Consider the following 20,105-nt stretch of genomic DNA (forward strand, 5'->3'; position numbering starts at 1 on the left):
AAAGCTTTCTCTTTCAAAGTTGAGATCCCTGTTTCTTGTTCTCCTTCACTTGGTTCTGTAGAAAAGGGCTATTTCTCTAATGACTTTTATTTCCCTTCAACTCTAATGAATTGGTCCTCTTTTTCTTCATTTAGAACCTATTGTTTCTAGTTCCTTTAACAGAAATCTAAAATTATGATCAAAATTTTTTTATATCAAGTCAGTTTCCTCTCTAATCCACAGGTGCTCCATGTGCTCACCTAGCATTATCCTAGTTAGAGTCACTATTGCTGTGACAAAACACCATGACCAAAGGCACCTAGGGGAGGAAAGCGTTTACTTGGCTTATGCACAGACCTCACTTGGGGAAGTCAGAACAGGAACTCAAGCAGGGTAGCCAGTTGGAAGTAGGAACTGATGCAGAAACCTTGGAGGAGTGCTGCTTGCCATGGTCTTACTCCTCATGACTCGATCAGCCTGCTTTCTTATAGAAAGCCAGGGGTGCTGCTGCCCACAATGTACTAGGCCCTGTCACATCAATCACTCATTTTAAAAATGTTCAACATGCTTGCTTACAGCCCAATCTCATGAAGGCATTTTTCAGTCAAGCTTCCCTCCTCTCAGATGACTATAGCTTGTGTCAAATTGACCGGCACAGGCATTATTCAATCACATATACATCAAAACATCTAATTTTAACCTGAGTTTTCAGGGTGGCCCTTTATGTCTATTTCTGAGTATTAAACCTCACACGTTCTAGGCAAGCACTTTACCACTGAGCTACAATCTCCAGCCCCAAGGATATGTTCAGGTATTATGTGTCAATTAAAAAAATTGTCTGAGCCGGGCATGGTGGCACACGCCTTTAATCCCAGCACTCGGAAGGCAGAGGCAGGCAGATTGCTGTGAGTTTGAGGCCAGCCTGGTCTACAAAGTGACTCCAGGACAGCCAAGGCTACATAGAGAAATCATGTCTCAAACATCCCCCCCGCCTCCCCAAATCAAACAAATCAAATCTTCATCTAGGTTATTTTCCAGTCTAGTTCATTATATAGTTAAGCAAAGTAGGTAAACACGCCAAGTGATTATTAACCTGTAATTCTTTCAGTGTCGGTATTTTAATTGATTTTTAAAAACCTAATTATTTGTATGAAATCTCCAGAACCAGAATATGTATAGAGTAGTAATTGATTGCTTAGGGTGTTCAGCAAGAAAAGACAAAAAGCAAGGAATATGGAAACAGGACAGTGTGGCTATAGGATTTCTTCTTGAGACTTTGAAATTGATTGTAAGGGCTGATGTTGGAGCTCAGTGGTAGAGGGCTTGCCTAGCATTTGTAAGGCCCTGAATTCAGTCCCCAGCACCACATAAAAGATAACGTCAAACCAATATTGTGGTGGAAGATAGTTGCCCATACTTGTGAATATATAACTGTTTTGAGTATTTGTGGAAAATTGGTTCCAGCCCTACTCCCCACAAAATGGTTACCCAAATTTATGAATGCTCAAGCTCCTTATGTATAATATGGAATGTTGTTCATATATGGTATATTTGCATCCTCCCATAGACTCTCTCAATGACTTACCTCATCTAACGTATAATTCCTCAGTATTTGGTTTTTAATTATCATGATGCTGTATGTTTACTCTTACTGAATGCGGAACCTGTGTGTGCTGGGCAAGCATTCTCACTTAGCTGTATTCTCAGCCCTTATAATGTGCTATTTGGGGAACTTGAAGGGAAAAGGAGCCTATACATATGTTCAGTACACACTCTATTTTCCTCCATAAGCATATATATTATATATAAATATATAAACATAAATAAGTATAGTTGAATATATAGATATATAATATAGATATAAATAAATATATAATTTTTTATATAAAGGGTTTCACTGTGTATTCTTGCTGGCCTGGAACTCACACAGATCTGCCTGCTTCTCCTGTGCTGGTATTGAAGGTATACACCACATGCCACATTCTTGCCTGCATATATTCTTGATCCATACTTGGTCAAATGCACAGAGATAGGGGGCTGACTATGCTAAAAATAGAACTGGATTGTACACTTGAAATGGTGAATGTTAAATGAATTAAATTTTTCACATCTATTTAAAAATACAGATTAGAAAATACAGTTCAGTGAAGAGAACACAAAGCCCTGAATTCAGTCATCGGTATGACCAATAATATAAAACAGTACAGTAATCTGACACTTTTAATGTGAGATCAAATAAATGAAGGAGTGACTGTATGCATTGGTACACAGCTTAGGGCTTTACATGCACCAACTGTAGAACTTCCAAGTTGCCGCTGCAAGTTGGTTGAGTAGATGGTTACTTTTGAGGACACAGTCTCAAACCACTAGTGGAGACTAAAGTACAAAATGATGTTTTATGTAGGTTTCATAGTTAACATGTTTATCCATCTTGGAGCCTGTACATTTGCTTTCCTTTCATATGTATGTGCCTACATTAATTATATCTTTATAATTAAAGGCAAGGTCTGTGAAACTAATATCTCACAAAACAATTTGTTGTTTGTGTTAGTGATGACACCAATTTTGTTTTGTTTTGCTTTGCTTTAAATCTTGCTTTTATCCAATGCTGGTCACACCCCACAGTTTGATAAATGGTGTTCTAAATCATAGTTAATTTACCACCATTGAGGTCAATAGATTTTGACAGGTGCTTTGAAGAGGTCATTGGTCAAAAGTACACTAAGTATGGGTTCTCTTGAAATAGGACTTTACCACCTCTGAGGGGATGTCACGTATGAAAAGTTAGGAGCTTATCAAAAGTTTGTGTCCTGATTACTGTCCAACTAGCTCAATTCTTTTTAGCCTGGTAATATAGTTCAAATGATGTATTTTAAATCATTCACATACTTTAACTCTCAGATCCATGTAGTTAAAAGTGTTCAGTAATAATGTCACATAATATGCCACAGTAAATAAATGGGATTGTGTGTACAGTTTTAGGCCAGCTATTATTTCTTTCAGCTGGCTATCTTGTAAAATAATTGACCAGATCAGACATGAGGAACATGTGTACTTAAGATTTATCATTGTGCTCATGTAGACATTGGGCTGCCAAGATGGCTCATTGGGTAAAAGTATCCGCCACCACGGCTGGTAACCTGAATTCAGTCCCTAGAATCCAGATATTAGAAGAGAGAACTGACTCCTGAAAAGTATACTTTGATCTAGACACAGAGAAGTAGGTGTTATACACACATATGCACAGTAAATGTGTAAATGATTGTGTTTTTTAAAGGACACTTTTGGTTTTGTTTTTAAATTATTTTTAATTGTGTATTTGTGTTTTGGGTTTGCAGGTGCCCATAGCCATCTGCTGTGGCCTAATGTGGGTGCTGGAAATTGAACTTGGATTCTTTTAAAGAGCAGTAATAATATTCTTAACCACTGAGTCTTCTCTCTTCTCTCCAGCCTTTCCCCCTCCTTTTCCTCTTCTCTTTTCTTTCTTTATTATTTTATTTTATTTTATTTTCATATTTTGAAAAAGGTCTTACTGTAAAGCCCTGGCCAACCTAGATAGAACTCACTGCTCAGCCTAGTCTGGCCTCAAATTTACAAAGATTCCCCTCACCACTGCCTCCTCAGTGCTACGACTAAAAGTGTAAATCACTACACCCAGCCTAAAAGAAAGAGACAAGTACTCCAAGCCCAACCCTGTTTAACTTCTAAGTTCCAGTGAAAATCAGACACATGGAGAGTTCTAATGGCAATAGACTATGTTATCTTTGAATGGCTTTTGTAATAGTTTAGTCACTGCAAGGTAAATAGTTAATAATACTTTCTATAGATTAAAAATGATTTGCTTCTAGAAATAATCTGATTACATTGACTATTGGGGGAGGCTGGGGATTTGTTTTACACAAATATAAAACTCTTTCTGAAATAGATAATTGAAGAGGGTTTCGTGTGTATAACAGAAGGGTTTATCGTTGTGCTTAGTTATTTCTGTAGTGTTTTTCTGATTACAGCATTTTGATTTATATTTTTCTCAGGAACAATATACTTTGTTTTGCTTCCTTCTCAAGATACCTTGTTTGTATTAATATTTTTAACCCTTTAAAGCTTTGCAACCTAGATTGAAGTAAACTTTTCTAGCCAAAATACCTAACAGTCCTTTTTTATGAATTTTTGAAATGCTGTACACTTGTTTTAAACAATTTTGGTGTATGTGGTATTAAGATCTCTGATTTGGTTTTCAGGATGAACTTTTAAGAATGTCCATTTTGGGGGCTAGAGAGATGGCTCAGAGGTCAAGAGCAGTGTCTGCTCTTCCAGAGGTCCTGAGTTCAATTCCCAGCAACCACATGGTGGCTCGTAACCATCTATAATGAGATCTAGTGCCCTCTTCTGGCCTGCAGGCACAATGTTGTATACATAGCAAATAAAGTTGGTGTTTTTTTGAGTTGCTCTTGATTCCCATAGTAACTTAAAGGGAAACTTACACAATGTCCGGAGCCCTTGATGTCCTGCATATGAAGGAGGAGGATGTCCTCAAACTCCTTGCTGCAGGAACCCACTTAGGTGGCACCAACCTTGACTTTCAGATGGAGCAGTACATCTACAAAAGGAAGAGTGATGGTGTCTACATTGTAAATCTGAAGAGGATGTGGGAGAAGCTGTTGCTTGCTGCTCGGGCTCTAGTTGCCATTGAGAGCCCTGTTGATGTCAGCATCGTCTCCAGGAACATTGACCAGCCAGCTGTGCTGAAGTTTGCTACTGTCACTGGAGCCACTCCTATTGCTGGCTCCTTCACACCCAGGACCTTCACCAACCAGATCCAAGCAGCCTTCAGGGAGCCATGGCTTCTAGTGGTGACTGACCCCAGCCAGGGCTGACCACCAACCCCTCACAGAGGCCTCTTAACTCTCTCTGTGCAGCACGGATTCTCCTCTGCGCTATGTGGACATTGTGCAACATCAAGGGGCTGGCCCAGTGGGTCTGATGTGGTGGGTGCTGGCCCAGGAAGTGCTCTGCACGGGTGGCACCGTCTCATGAGCCCCCATGGGAGGTGATGCCTGATCTTTGCTTCTACAGAGACCCAGAAGAGATTGAGAAGGAAGTTCAGGCTGCTGCTGAGAAGACCGTGTGAAGGAGGAATTCCAGGGCGAATGGACTGCACCTGAATTCACTGCTGCTCAGCCAGAGGTGGCAGACTTGTCTGAGGGTATGCAGGTGCCCTCCATACCCACCCAACAGTTCCCTACTGAGGGACTGGAGCACCCAGCCAGCCACCGAGGACTGGTCAGCAGCTCCCACAGCACAGGCCATTGAGTGGTCCTGAGCTGCTCTGCAGACACCTGAACAAAGAAGGAAATGAGAAGAAAATAAAGTTCCTAAAAGTTGAATAAATAATTGGGGAATCTTGTTCATAACTGTTATCCAACATGGCCCTCATGTTCATATTTTTCTGCTTTGTGCAGAAGCAAGTCTATTTGTACTATTCTTATTTACCCTTTATTCTTTCCATGTTTTCATCAATTTAATGTCGAAAGTATACATTTTTATTTGTTTAATCTATGTTACTGGTTTTGTTTGGGAACTTATCTTATTTTAGATTCTTACAGCTTTCTAATTGCTGTCTAGCACCTAGTGCAGCCATATTCTACACAAACCCTTACATGCACACATACAAATCTACACACAGTTTTATATAACCTTGTTTTAATTTTTTAAATAAAGTTTGGGGCCTCAGGAATAGAACAGTTCTGTAATTGACATCAGTCTATTTTTTTATTTAAAGTAACTTACTCATATTTGTTTTATTAACGTATTATAGCAGATTTATTTATTACTATCATTCATTTCTATATTCTAGCCTCTGAGTCATAGATGTAGGCTTTTTATTATACAATGTTTCCTGTTGATACAGATGCCTTAAGCAAAATCAGACTAAACTATGGTGATCAGTTGGCAGAAAGTGGGAAACTGCTTGAAGATGAGCTCATTGACTTCTCAGAAGATCAGGATGACCCGGTAAGACCAGATGCTTTCTAGGAATCTGTTACAAGACTTCTGGATTTGGGTTATATTTCAAAACAAAACCACTTTTCCAGTTAGAGGTTCCCAGGATATGTGTATTAGTGTTCTTGAAACTGACATAGGTGTTGAATTCTAATGCTACCGGAGAAAGTTTGAATAGAAAGTTAATTTCTTGGAGTGGAGGCTGTATAAAGGACTAGTTTACTATATGCTAGGCCCTCAGTTTGATGCTATTGGATAAAAGAAATGATGTTTTCTTTCAAAACATTCATGCACTGTGCTTGACCTTTGGTCTTACAGCATCTGACAGGCAAGCGGTAAAATTTGCAATTGTGTAGTACACATGATTGTAGTATACACAAGAATGGTTGAATTATAATTTTTCCACTTTCCCAGTAACTTTTTCTTAACTTAATTCAGTGACTATTTTCTTTTTTTCCAATTTAATGTCTGTATTTTAAGAACAGATAATATTTAATTAACATTATCATAGGTAAATGTTTCCTGGATCTTAATTGTTTTGTTGGGTGTGTGTGTGTGTGTGTGTTTAAGTGTAAGAGACCACACCTGCTACCCACAGTGTGCATGTAGAGTCAGAGCACAGTTACACAAGCCTTTCTTCTTTCAACACGTGGGCCCTCAAGATCAAACTCAGGTTTCCAATTTTAGTGTTAGGACAGACTTCCTATTGTTCATGTATTAGTGAAGATGCTTTGTGCTTTGCGCTGCACAGTGTATTTTGTGTGTTATCCCTTAGTTTATAATGTGTAGCTGTAAGATACTCAGGTTAAGTTGTTTTCATAACAGGTAGCTGCTGTAACCAAAAGTGACTAAATACTCAACATAAGCCATGACTATAACCCATGTAGGACCTCAGTATCCCTATTTGAAAATAAACTCTGAGATGTGTTTAAGATTTGGATGTTTTTCACAATTAAACTATTCATATAAACTTTACCCAATGAGTGGTATCTTACAAATATCAGAAATTTGAAGCAAAGAGCATTACTATGCACTTCAGACTGGGATACTCATGTGGTGGAAAGAAAATAACTTGTATTTTCCAGCCATATATTTATATAAGCCAAAGGTTCATATGACTTTTTAACTCACAAGATTAAGTAGAAAAGAAAAATGTAGCATAAGTCCATCTTTGGCATATGATGACACCTGAAAATTTGTCTTTCACTAAAGGCCTGGTGAGATGACTTAGTGGGCAAGGCACTCGCCATACATGCTGACAGCCTAAGCTGTACCCAGAGCCCACATACATTTGGGAGGAGTGAAAATCGATCCACAAAGTTATCCCTTGACCCCTACATGCACACATATAGTAATAATGGGGGGGGGACTTTCTTTTCTTTTTGTTTGTTTGTTTGTTTTGTTTTGTTTTTGTTTTTTGTTTTCTAGACAAGGTCTCTCTGGGTAGCCTTTGGCAATCCTGCACACACTTTATAAACCAAGGCAACCTCAAACCCACAGTGATCCACCTGCCTCTGCCTCCCGAGTGCTGGGATTAAAGGTGTATGCCACCATACCTGGCTGAGAAAAACGCCTTTAAATGTTTTAGCATTGGGTAAATGAAAGTGAGTAACAGGCTGAATTTTCTATGGCAGTTACGTCCCTTGGACTCAAAGTGTTGCCACTTTGTTGTAAGGAGTTTGATAACCTGCAATGTCAGTTTCTTAAATTATTAGTTATTTTGATAATAGAGTCTTAATAACTAACCAAAGGCTGTTTTTTATAGGACGATAGCAGCGATGATGGACTCCTTGCTGATGAAAACTACAACTCAGAAATAGGACAGTGGCATTTAAAGCCTACTGTCTGTAAACAGTAAGCATTGGCTACATCCTGAAAACTCTGAATTTTTTTTTTTTTTTATTAGAGTCGTAGAATAAAACACAACAGAACATTTCTTACAAGCAGAATTCATAAGTGCTCTCAGGGTCAGGGAGAAAAAGTGTGTATGCTATCTAGATCCAACATGGAGGCCATTTCTCTGAACTTTTCCTAGGTTGTGCTCCCAAAAATGCACATACCTTCAAAATGAACCACTATAACTTTGGTTTTCTTATTATTGTTTTGGTTGTTTTTTGGTTTGGTTTTTTCAAGACAAGCTTTCTCTATGTAGCCTTTTTGTCCTTTGTAGACCAGGCTTTGTAGACCTCAAACTCTCAGAGATCTACTTGCCTCTGCCTCCCTAAGTGCTGAGATTAAAGGTGTGCACCACCGCCACCAAGCTAACCACTATAATTTTGTTTCTAATGTTTTTGAGGAGAAAATACCATATATCAAGCAGTAACATGAAGTTGGGGTATGCAGTTCTGTTTAAGAGGGCTGAGCGTGACTGAAGGCAGCCTTACCCTGCACGCATTGTGTCCTACTCACTCAGAAGCCCTTCTCAGTCAGAGTTGACTGAATTCTAAGAGGAAATTGAGGCTTGCACCCCTCCATGCTTCATATCCCGGAGTAGCCGAGACTGTGTGCATTATTGAAAGGAAAAGGTGCAGGTGGGAACCCTGAAGAGGCACTAAGTCATTACCAATTTCCATCAATACATGTGCTTCTAAGGAATCCCCGGAGATTCCCAAACCTATGAAGTGATGATACACAGTACTGCCTGGTACCACACTTGTCTCCTTTTACATTGCTGTAGAAAGTGTTAGCGAAAACTACATTAGTAGATCTTGAAAGTAAACTTCATTTATACAAGAAAATACAGATTTTTAGAGGAAACATCCATTTGATAGTTCAGAGATATATATCAGGCCTAATCAGTGTTAGCCGTGTGCTTAGCATATTCAAGGCTCTGAGTTCAGTCTTTAGCAGAGAGGGAGCGAGTCAGGAATGTGGAATGGAGAGGAAAGATTAACATTTCAGACTTACTTCTGGTGCATTAGATTTCCTCATTGGAGTTTACAACATACTTCTACAGAATTAAAATTCTGAAGATTGGATCTGAGTTGAATAGAATGTTCTAAAATAAAATCTTGCCTAAAAACTATATTTGTCATAAACAAATTCTTGGGGTTACCTCTTTGGTTTTCTGTAATAAGCTGCATTTCACAATGAGGCTATTGGAGGCCAGTGAGATGGCCAGCAGGTCAGGGCATTTGCTGCCATGCCTGATGACCTGAGTCTATTGATTGCCAGAGCCTATGTAGTAGAAGGAGAGAGCCAGCCTTTCAAGTTGTGCCTCCATATGCTTGCCATGACACATGCATGCATATGCATGTTCACACACAGCACTTACTTTTATAGGGTCCCAGTTTTATTTTTGGAGTTGCATTACTATTTTGTAGCACGGTTTAATATTATCATAGATATATATAAATGCCCTGTGTCTGTAAAGTTTGCTTTTCCCCCTTGAGTATGTACTGAAACCAAAGAAATTTTCAAGGTTATAAATCTTAGTAATATGTTATTGTAATTTTCTTGTGCATATGTAACATTATAATTCATACTTCTATTATTTCTATGTTGCAGACCTTGTATCCTACTTATGGACTCACTCAGAGGCCCTTCTCGATCAAATGTTGTCAAAATTCTAAGAGAGTAAGTTCAAAACAGTACCCTGTTTGCTACATTGTAGCTGAGGCGGGAAGTATGTTTATATGTTTGTGTATTCTTGGTACATGTGTGTTGTTGTAGGTATTTAGAAGTGGAATGGGAGGTTAAGAAAGGAAGCAAAAGAAGTTTTTCCAAAGATGTTATGAAAGGTTCCAACCCAAAAGTTCCACAGCAGAACAACTTCAGTGACTGTGGAGTGTACATACTGCAGTATGTAGAGAGCTTTTTTGAGGTGAGTCTCATTTTATTGAATCTAATGAAATAATGAAATATATATATATTTAACTTTTCATGTAGTAAGCACAGTAAGAAATAATTCATTTTAAGTCATTTTAAAAAAGTGATTGTAAGCATCGGAAATTCGAGACCTTTTAAGACATAAAGGTACTATAATTGATCACCAAATCCCAGGCTTGTCAATCATTTCTGATCAACTGTCCCAGTAAATCTTACCTATGATTCATGCTGTTTCATTGTCTGTCTGTCCCCGTCGGCACACACGCACACAGTTGTCACTGAAGTCTTTAGAATCTGGAATCATCCCTTCCCTTACATTGAATGTTTTCTTGGCCTCCAGCACCCTTTCCTCTGTTCCTTCTTCACTCTCATCCTGAAGAATGGCTCCCTACCTACCTCTCTTAGAGACTCTTTACATTTCCTTGACTCCTTAATCACTGTTCATTGAATGAGCCACTGAATCTCTTTCTTTTTTTCTTTTTAAATTTTTATTTATTTATTTATTTTTGGTTTTTCGAGACAGGGTTTCTCTGTGTAACCTTGGCTGTCCTGGACTGGTTTTGTAGACCAGGCTGACCTGGAACTCACAGCGATCCACCTGCCTCTGCCTCCCAAGTGCTGGGATTAAAGGCGTGTGCCACCATGCTTGACCTGAATCTCTTTCTTAGCACTTAAAGCCCTGTGTGTACATTGCTGCGTTCCTTCCTGCTGCCACTTTCCAAGTCCAGTGGTCATGTCATTCTGAGCTCTAGACCAGAGGTTCTCGTGCCATCTGCTCGTCACAGTCATTTTCCAAAATCTCTTTTATGAGGTTGCTCTATTCACGTTTGTGGTTACTGACTCCCTGTTGCTACTGAGCTAAAGAACCAAACCCTTGTGGTGGCCTGTACATAGCTTTGTATCAGCCAGTTGGCTGTCATCTATTTCTTATTGTGTCATGTCTCCAGGCCCTGAAACACTTAGCTGACGTTTCTGTTAGTTTTTGGCTGCCTGACATCTGCTTACTCTCCAGGCCTGCCTGAAGCATCAGACTCAGGGCGTTCCTTCTCATTGTACCTCTGTCATGGCGTTTGCCCAGATGAGCTGGCTTTTATATAGCATGGTGCTGGCATTCTTTCCTTAGCCTGGGCCTAAAAGGAAGTACTTATGTTTTGCAGCTGTGGAGATTTCTGCAGTTATCAGTTCTACTATTGTACAAACAACTGCAAACCACTTGTGAATGTGTATGCTTCTGCTCAGAAATGAACTTCATTGCACAAACAGGGTATGGGCAGAACTCAATCCAATAAGTGTAGTTTGCCAGCCTCTAATCTAGACAATAAACATAATAGGCCAATACTCTTTATCTCCAGGGCCAATTCAGAATCCTGCTTGTGAAATGGAACTAGTAAATAGATACTGATACTTACTTTTTGAGTGTGGTTGGTAATTGAAACTAAAATGTCACCCATTATGTTTTTCTAATAGGCATTTAATCTTTTTATTTTCAGAATCCAATACTAAATTTTGAACTACCTATGAATTTGGTGAACTGGTTTCCTCCCCCCAGAATGAAAACAAAAAGAGAAGAAATACGAAACATAATTCTGAAACTGCAAGAAGAGCAGAGTAAAGAGAAGAAGCCACTGAGGGACACTTCCTCAGCAGAAGCATCTTTAGGGGATGGAGCAGAGCAATACGGCAGCAGTGTCTCAGACTGACCAGCAGGCCAAGGCTTGTAGGTTTTACCTTCAGAAATCACTGAGCATTCAACTTTGGGTATAGACAGTACAGAGCTGAAGTGCTCACTACTCAGAGATTTGGGGATGTTAAAGCCTGTAAAAATGTCATATAAGTAATTTCCAAAGGAGTCTGTATTAAGTAAAAGTCTGTAAATATGTTAATGAGGCCAATTTTTCCAACATTTATAATTATTTTTTTCACTTTTAGGAAGCCTTTGTTATGTATTTTCTGTTAATAGTACTAAAGCTGCAACTTCTAAACACAAATAAATAAAATATTTATAGGAGGAAATGATTAATTTGATATTCTTTAGTGAACTCTCATAATTCCTCAGTGTGATTTTTGTTTCATGGGACTATATATAAGCATCTATGATTTTTTTTTTAAACCTTTGTTCTAGAATACTTAGAAATGTGAAAATACAATTGTCAGGCATTTTAAGCTAAAAATGCATCTTTGCTCGCATAGCAAAAAAAACCTTTTCAATTCATGGTCTTTCATCTGTTCAGAGAAGCCCCAAAATGTAACAAATATTTATGATTTTACACAAATACTAAAACAATATTAAGATCAATCAGAGACAACGCGCCTTGACTCCTAGTAAAGCATGGCTGCACTACATACACTGCGACTCAGGTGAGAATGACCTACAAGCGCAGCGTGCATCTCTGATAGCCACTGTTACCTTATAGTATGCTGCAACCTGTATGGTAGAACTAGTTAAGAAACACCTCTAACCTGTGTAAACATAGGAATTCAAATAGAAATTTATTTTTTGCATCTTCTGCTATTTTTTCATTATTTTGTTCTCATGTTTTTGATAAATTATCAGACTTTTTGCTTGAGTTTTTCTGTGTAAATTATTTTAAATGTAAACATAATCTTTAATTGTATAATGTAGCAAAAGCCCTTATTTTAATTTCCCATGTAGATTGAAAGATATGGCGTTGAGCCTGTAGTTCAGTAGGAGAGTGCGTGTGTAACATGCTGGAGGCTCCTTGGTTCAGTCCCCAGGAGCAAACAAAAATGCAGAGATGTTAAGTTTTTGAGGCTACGTTTGTAATTCATGTAGAGTTCTCACTTGTGTATATAGAAAGTATTATTTTCTCAAATGGTACATATTTCTTTCAGTTTCTTTGGTTTGGTTTGGTGTTTTGAGACAGGGTTTCTCTATGTTGTCTTGGCTGTCCTGGACTCGCTTTGTAGACCAGGCTGGCCTCGAACTCACAGCAATTCGCCTGCCTCTGCCTCCCAAGTGCTGGGATTAAAGGCATGCGCCATATGCCTGGCTTAAAGTGGGTTTTTTAAGTCGTTTTTATTAGTGAATATTTAAATCCCATAAAACAACAAAAAGTTGAGAATAAAAGGCCACTTTGTCATCAGATATTTTACTTCTAATGTGGCTATCCCTGGCATTATGAGCCGCAGTTTAGACTGTTAGTGGTTTTAGTAGAGTGTTAGGAAAAGTTTGGAGTGGCTGAGAATGTTAGCAAAACATAGACTCTAGTCTAGTCCAATCAGTCAAGTGTAAGGAAAAGTCACTGTTAGTGCTATTATGTGATTCTTTTTTTATTTATCTTAAGTTTCTTATTTCTGATTATTTCTTTTTACTAAGACTTTACAGCTGCTAGGCCATATAATTAATTAGCTCAGATATGTATGACAAAAGTTTTCTAATTTTATTTTTAACTGAAAATACCAAAATGCTTTTGTTCTCTAGTGAAGACTTTAAAAAAAAAAAAAAGGAAGTTTAAAAAAAAGCACGTTAGTAGAAAGTATAAACAAGATTGGTAATTTTTTTTTAATAGACTCTTTTTTTGTTTTTTTTGTTTTTGTTTTTGTTTTTTGTTTTTTGTTTTTCGAGACAGGGTTTCTCTGTGTAGCCTTGGCCATCCTGGACTCACTTTGTAGACCAGGCTGGCTTTGAACTCACAGCGATCCGCCTGCCTCTGCCTCCCGAGTGCTGGGATTAAAGGCGTGCGCCACCACGCCCGGCTGTTTTTAATAGACTCTTATTTTGCCAACATTTGAGGGAACTGGAAAAGTTCCCGTAAGGACCAGGTATACTCGCATGTGCCAGTTAATGCCAGCTGCTCAGGGGCTAAGGTGCTTGACCACTTAGCCTGGCAGTTGAAGGTCAGCCTGAAGTATAGTGAGACACTGTCTCAAACAAAACAAACTATCCTAAAATGCTTTTTTGGTGTTGTTGTTTAATTCTTAATAGTTATATTTTACAGTGTTAGATAACTTTTGATAGGGTGAAATTACAGCTTGTCACTTGGGCTAATTCTGGTCTTTTTTTTTTTTTTTTTAATTCAACATGAAAAATAAAGGCTGATGTGTGTCAGTGTTTTAGAGGTAGCAGACTTCGGTGTTAGCTCTTTGGTGTTTTTTGTCCCACCCATCTTAACATTTGACTTCTGCTGGTTATGCTAATGCTCTAGAAATGTGTACATTGAAATCTTTTCAACTGCCAGATTATGCTGCAGGCCTAGACACTATCTTTCTAGAGGTGCATTTACTTGATAATTGTGTACTCTGGTTCTTCTATAAATAGTTTAAAGTGGAGATCTGCCTTTAAAATGTGTGATTAGTACAAGCTGTGAGACAGAACTTTGCAGTTAGAAGTCTGTCACTTGACACCAGAACTGCATGAGGATATCTGGTGACTTTGCTAATTAGATAGAGCTGCTGTATTGGTTTTCTTGCTGGGTAGAATAACAGTTAATCATTTTTAGAAGAGTTTTAGATTACTTGCCATAAAATTTGTATGTGTCTGAGCTCCTGGTAGGTTAGGAGCCAGGTGGTATTAACCAGTCTCGTCCTTTTGGCGTCAGCTGAGGTGCTTTCTTCAGACAACTGCAAATTTGACAGGATCACTTCAGTTCCACTCAAACCTGAAACAGTTAGCTTTTCATTGCATGCAACTTGTGCTTAGCTGAATGAATTAAATGTAGAAGGTTTTATTTGAAAGCATAAATTGATTTACAGTGTGTTTTGTCTCTAAAGTGAATTGAGTATTTTTTTCCATAAAGCCTATTTGTAGTCTTGAAGACCGTGTCAAGATAGAAAGTAAATAGAGTAACAATTCTCTGAAAAGTATTCTGAAGACTCAGACAGTTGTTTGAGTATGTTTTATTCAGGGGTTGGTGGAATGATCTACAGAAAAGAAAGAGCCTTTACAGAAAAGAAAGAGCCTTTTAAGTGATGAGGCAGGGTGGTATTTGTCTAGAGCAAACAGACATCAAAGCTGCTTTACGGAGTGAGGGCAGGAGGCAGGGCCTCGTTGTGAGGCAAACTGTAGAAGAGCAGTTTCGTGTCCAGAATCAAGTGAGCAGAGCAGCTTCAAGCAAGTTAGACAGACTGCTCCACAGGGCTTCTCTTTAGGCTAATATGCAGGATTATTGAGTGAAATTATAGACCACCATATACAACTGGGCCATATGTTCCATTCCCAGAACTTTTACAGTGAACAACTTAAGATGTTTTGTGAAGTGAGCTTTAAGAGAAAACGATTTTGAGACTGATTTGAGGGCTTAAAATACAAATTTTTCAACAATTGAGTGTATTTAAAATTTTGAAAATAATGTACATACGTGAGATAGTTTTATGAGAAGCCTTTTTAAAAACCAATATGAAAATAACCTTTGTAAGGAGGTTATAAATTAATTTTTCACATTAATGAATTTATTTAGGGAAAACGCTGATAACTAATAACTTTTTAAGGTCATCAGATCCCAACAAGAATGAAAGTAGAAATTATGTAAAAATATGAAAGTGAAGTGAAGGGCTGCTGGGAGGCTTGTCCCTCTTCTCTGAACCTCTTGTTGCTAGGTTAACATTCCCCTGACTTCTGTTCCATCTTTTATATTAGAACTTCATACCTAACATTAAAACCTGTGTTGGGAGGGGCAAGTATTCTTTTATAAACTGGAATAGCTTTATTAACATAGTTTGAACATTTTAAGCTCATCTTACTGAAAGTTGTTCAATTTTATAATAAAACATAATTAGCTTTATATGGGCAACTGTTGAGGCCTTGAGATGAATTAGATTTTAAAAATCTTTAGATATTGCATGTTTTGAGCACAGACATCACGCTCCTGCTTCAAGTGTGGAAAACACATTAATCGGCTTCACAGATGAGTGCCAGCCATGAACAGTTGGGACAGAGACAGTAATGTCCAGGTCTCAGAGGGTTACAGGCTTCCTGAAGTGACATTTGGACTGCTAGTGATGCTCTGAAGTAGAAAAAAAGAAGTTTTGGCCTAAAATGATAATTGCTTCATTAATAAAACATCCTGAGTGGTAGACGTTGTTTAGAGCATTTTTGGATGAATTTTCTTCCTTAATGATCTTAGAAGTACTTCTATTAAGATACTGGTGATTTTCTAGAGCCTCACGGTGATGGAATCTTCGTCTCTGAAGTGGGGTGCATGTGGCGGCTCTGAATTATACTATTTTTAAACGATGTTTAAACATTTGCGTAGTTTCTTAGAATGCCTTATGTAACTGAGCTCCGTGGCGTGGAAAGGGAGGATGGAAGCTAATCATGCAGGGCCTTGTAGCCATGTTCAAGGTCTTGATCATTACTGTGAAAAGTTAGAGAAGCAGTTCAGACAGAGGAGTAAGATGATCCAATGGGAATGCAGAAAGATGGATGGACATGGGACCAGAATGAATATAGTCTCATCATGCAGCTGTGTGTTCCCAAACTGAGGCATGGAATATTATGCATGCACAGTAGGAATGCTGGAAAGACAGTGGAACAAGACCATAAAAGACTGTTCTCTATCCCAGTCAGAACTTTTGTTGTTTCTTATTAAATGATTCCAAAGTAGCTCAAGCATATACTGCTTAAAATAGAAGAAATGACTGTTAGACATTACTAACGTAAAATAAGTTGTAAAGCCAAATCATTTCTAAAACTCGGGACACTACCAAAGAGATAAAGAACATTACTTTTTTTTTTTTTAACAAAGCTTTCTATTTTTTAATGTAAACCTCATGAAAGGAAGGTGTAAAATTAAGAATTAATACCATCATTCCTTCCCAGAAAAAGTCTAGGTGGGTCTAACCCAAAAGCAGCTCGTGCTCGATCTAGTTGTGCAAGATGTCGACGGTTGATTGTGCCACGAGCTCGCATGGCTCTTCGCTCCCTATCCCTGTCTGTGAGTTGACAGGGCTAAAGAAAAAGCAGGCAAAGGACACAAGCAGGGATTAGTGGAGCAGACCTAGGGGTTAGGATTTAAGTTGAAAGTAAATCATTTGCATATTGGGAAAAAAGAAAATGTGTTTAAATGAGTCTAATAAATGACCTTATTTCTAGGATGGACTTTCTTAATCTCTGAAATAAGACTGTATCTTATCAAATAAACTTGACTTTGTCTCAAAATTAATGGAAAGCATAAACATGAGTTGCCAAGCCTGGTCCCTGTGTAGTGCAGTCTATAAATTTACAGCCCTAACAGCTTATAGGCAAGAGCACACTTGAGAACCACTGGGACACATGACTTAGTAATGTTGCAGGCAGTGTGGGAGCCTTGATGCATCTAGCATGCATACCCACACTGGCTTGTGAAGTACTGTGTGAGCTTGTCTCCTACCTGTGTTTTATGCCTGAACTGAGGCATGTAATTAAAGTTCTGGTTTTTTTAATTACGCTCTGAACTTTTCTTTCCTTTTTGTGTTTTCCCCATATTCATATTATTTTTCTATGCAATTATATAATGTATTAAAATAACAACTTTTCTTATGAAACTAGGATAACTTTCATAAACACTTTCTAGAATCTTGTATTGACAGTGTCTTATGGAAATTATTTAGCCTTGTCTTGCTCTGTCACTCTGCTTTTGCCTGTGCTCGAGGAACAGTTACAAATTCTCAGGACTTACTCTGTGCAAGATGGTTCCTTTCTTTGATCATGATAGGTGTCCAGAGAAGCAAAGAGGAAGAAGGGGAGCTCTGCTTATTTGTTGTTGAGCTCACGGAGATGGGGCTGTCTCACGCCTCTGCTTTTCCCTCCTCAGAGTGGGAAGGCATTGGCTCCAAGCTTCCAAGGAGAAGCCATGTTGCTGCCCTTCAGTCTACACAGGTCTGCGTACTCTAGCGTCCGATTGAACAATGAAGCTTGCTTTTACCATTTCTCCAAGAGAGCAAGGGTTTTTTGTTGTTGTTGGTTGGTTGGTTAGTTGTTTGGTTTGGGTCTAGTTTTTTATTTTTATCAAAAGTGTTAACAGTCATTATCTGGAAGCCTTGCAAGCCAAGCTTCTCTCTGTTGCTGCCATTGCTTTCCTTATCACGGGTTGGAATGATTTCCCCTGGCAATACATAATCTTCCCGTTAGCATTCTGACCTTCTACATTGCCATTTGTGTTACAGGTTTATAGGGTCTTGCTATATAGTGCAGGGTGTCCTGCCCCAGCCTCCCAAGTACTGGCATCATAAGCCTATATAACCTATGCCTGGTTACAAATGTACTTTTTTGATATCACTTACGTGTGGACTTTATGTTGTATTTACCATAGCATTTTTTCCAAACATTTGATTTTTTTTTTTTCGCCCAGTCTTTGTTAACTTGAGGTAGTGCACATGGGCAAATAGTTCTTACAAGATTTTTAAATTGTAAGTAATGAAACAAGTTTATTTCTGTATATGGCAAAATACATGGCTGTTTCCTTCATGAGGATTTCTTCAAGACTTTGATTTGTGCCAGCACCATTTATTAAAAGTCCTGTTTTACATTGAATTGTCATATTTTTTATGCCAAATCACTGATTTCTATTTTTATTTATTTATTTATTTGCTTTTTCAAGACAGGGTTTCTCTGTGTATTCTTGACTTGCTTTGTAGACCAGGCTGGCCTTGAACTCACAGCAATCCACCTGCCTCTGCTTTCCGAGTGTTTCCCCCCCCAGACAGGGTTTCTCTGTGTAGCCTTGGCTATCTGACCTCAAACTCACAGTGATCTGCCTGCTTCTAGCTCCCCGGTGCTAGGGTTGAAGTCATGGGCTACTGCATCCAGCTGTTGATTTCTAAAATTTCTATGTAATAAAAACTTTGTCTACTTATTTTATTAAGCCAGGTAACTACAGAACAGTGGCAACACAAAAGGAGACTGTAGACATAAGCGTCTTATTTTAGACAAGGGATGAAAATTGAAACAGTGTTAAACTAGGACAATCAATTGTATTTTGTTCAACAAAGTAAAAACAGTATTGGTGAATTGTAAGTTTTTTCACTATGTTACTCACAAATCTGGTTTTTAAAAAGATAAATACAAAATAATTCTTGAGGCTAATGAAAGAAAAATGATTTCAAAGGAAAGAAGTCATATCCAAGACATAAGAAGGCTTGAAAACGATGCATCAAATTCTAACACTGTGACCACAATTTGAAAAGCATCAAAACAAATTCAAGAAGTAAAGAATTTGGCTAGACATTCCACACTTAAAAGACGCTGACCAAAATGCCAAAAGCCTGTACAGAAAATGTGCACCAATTAGATCAATCCATTTGTTTGAACTTTGAGGCAACACCAAATCATTCTAGGCCATAAAAGCCCTTGGAAATATTCCAGTTCATTTGTGAAACCCATCAACCTGTAATACAAAGATTTAGTCAAGGCATCTAAGGGAGGAAACAGGGTGAGGTTGCAGATCGGTCACAAAGCATATGAAAAGCTCTGGGTTTGCTCCCATGGTTGGAAAGTGGAGAGGAGACAAAATGAAAAAGTAACAATGCACTAAATTGTAAAACACAACCATTTAACTTAATATTTTTAAAGTTAGGTACAATCCTCACTTGTTGCAAATATACTAAGAAAAAACCTTTCAGGGAGTAAATGGAACATTTCTATTTTGTTTTTTTGTTTGTTTGTTTTGTTTTTTTAAGAGAATAGAGTAAGATAATCAGATTCAGTGCCTGGATAAGATACACCCAAAATTAATTCTAACAATGAAAATAGAGAAAAATCATCGGAAAAGTAAAAAAGTCCACACTGCAAAGAACTGTGAACAATATTAGAAGCACCACTACATGGTGTTACCATTCACCATGTGAATAGTGCTACCACTAAGGCTTAATCTTCCATGCCACAACATTTAAGTGTACACACAAGTAATATTTTTTCTAGTAAAAACTTGGATGCGTTGATGATACAGCCCTACTGGATAAACTATAAAAGTTATTTCACAATTTTTCAGTGGGCTGGTGAGGTGACTCAGTGGGTAAAGGCACTTGTGAAGTAGACTTGTACCCAGCTTTAGATCCTTGGAACCCACCAAAAGACGGATAGAGAGGACTCACAGAGTTGTCTTGGCATGCGCGCGCACACACACACTACAATAAGAAATGAGTGTTTGGAAAGATCATCAATGCTTAGTTTCAGTGGCATAATAGAAGATTTTGTTACTTGCTTGCTTGTTTTGTTTGAAACAGGGTTGCTCCTTGTAGCCCTGGCTGGCCTGGGAGTCACTAGGTAGACCAAACGGGCCTCAAACTCAGAGATCCACCTGGCTCTGTCTCCTTCCTACGTTCTGGGATTAAAGACATGCACTACCATTCTTGGTTTAGGA

General features: G+C 38.3%; 1 protein-coding gene across 1 annotated transcript in view; it reads left to right on the plus strand.

Moving 5' to 3' along the window:
* Senp6 (SUMO specific peptidase 6) overlaps nt 1-12,511 on the plus strand; it is an 82,894-nt gene extending 70,383 nt beyond the window's left edge. The window contains exons 20-24 of the mRNA XM_051140589.1: nt 5,888-5,991; nt 7,745-7,833; nt 9,487-9,555; nt 9,652-9,802; nt 11,298-12,511. Coding sequence (XP_050996546.1) covers nt 5,888-5,991; nt 7,745-7,833; nt 9,487-9,555; nt 9,652-9,802; nt 11,298-11,507 — 623 coding nt within the window. The 3' untranslated portion in view covers nt 11,508-12,511. The remainder of the gene's footprint in view (nt 1-5,887; nt 5,992-7,744; nt 7,834-9,486; nt 9,556-9,651; nt 9,803-11,297) is intronic.
* Nucleotides 12,512-20,105: the final 7,594 nt, after the last annotated feature.

Source organism: Acomys russatus, chromosome 32 (assembly GCF_903995435.1).
Source record: "Acomys russatus chromosome 32, mAcoRus1.1, whole genome shotgun sequence".
Taxonomy (NCBI): Eukaryota; Metazoa; Chordata; class Mammalia; order Rodentia; family Muridae; genus Acomys; species Acomys russatus.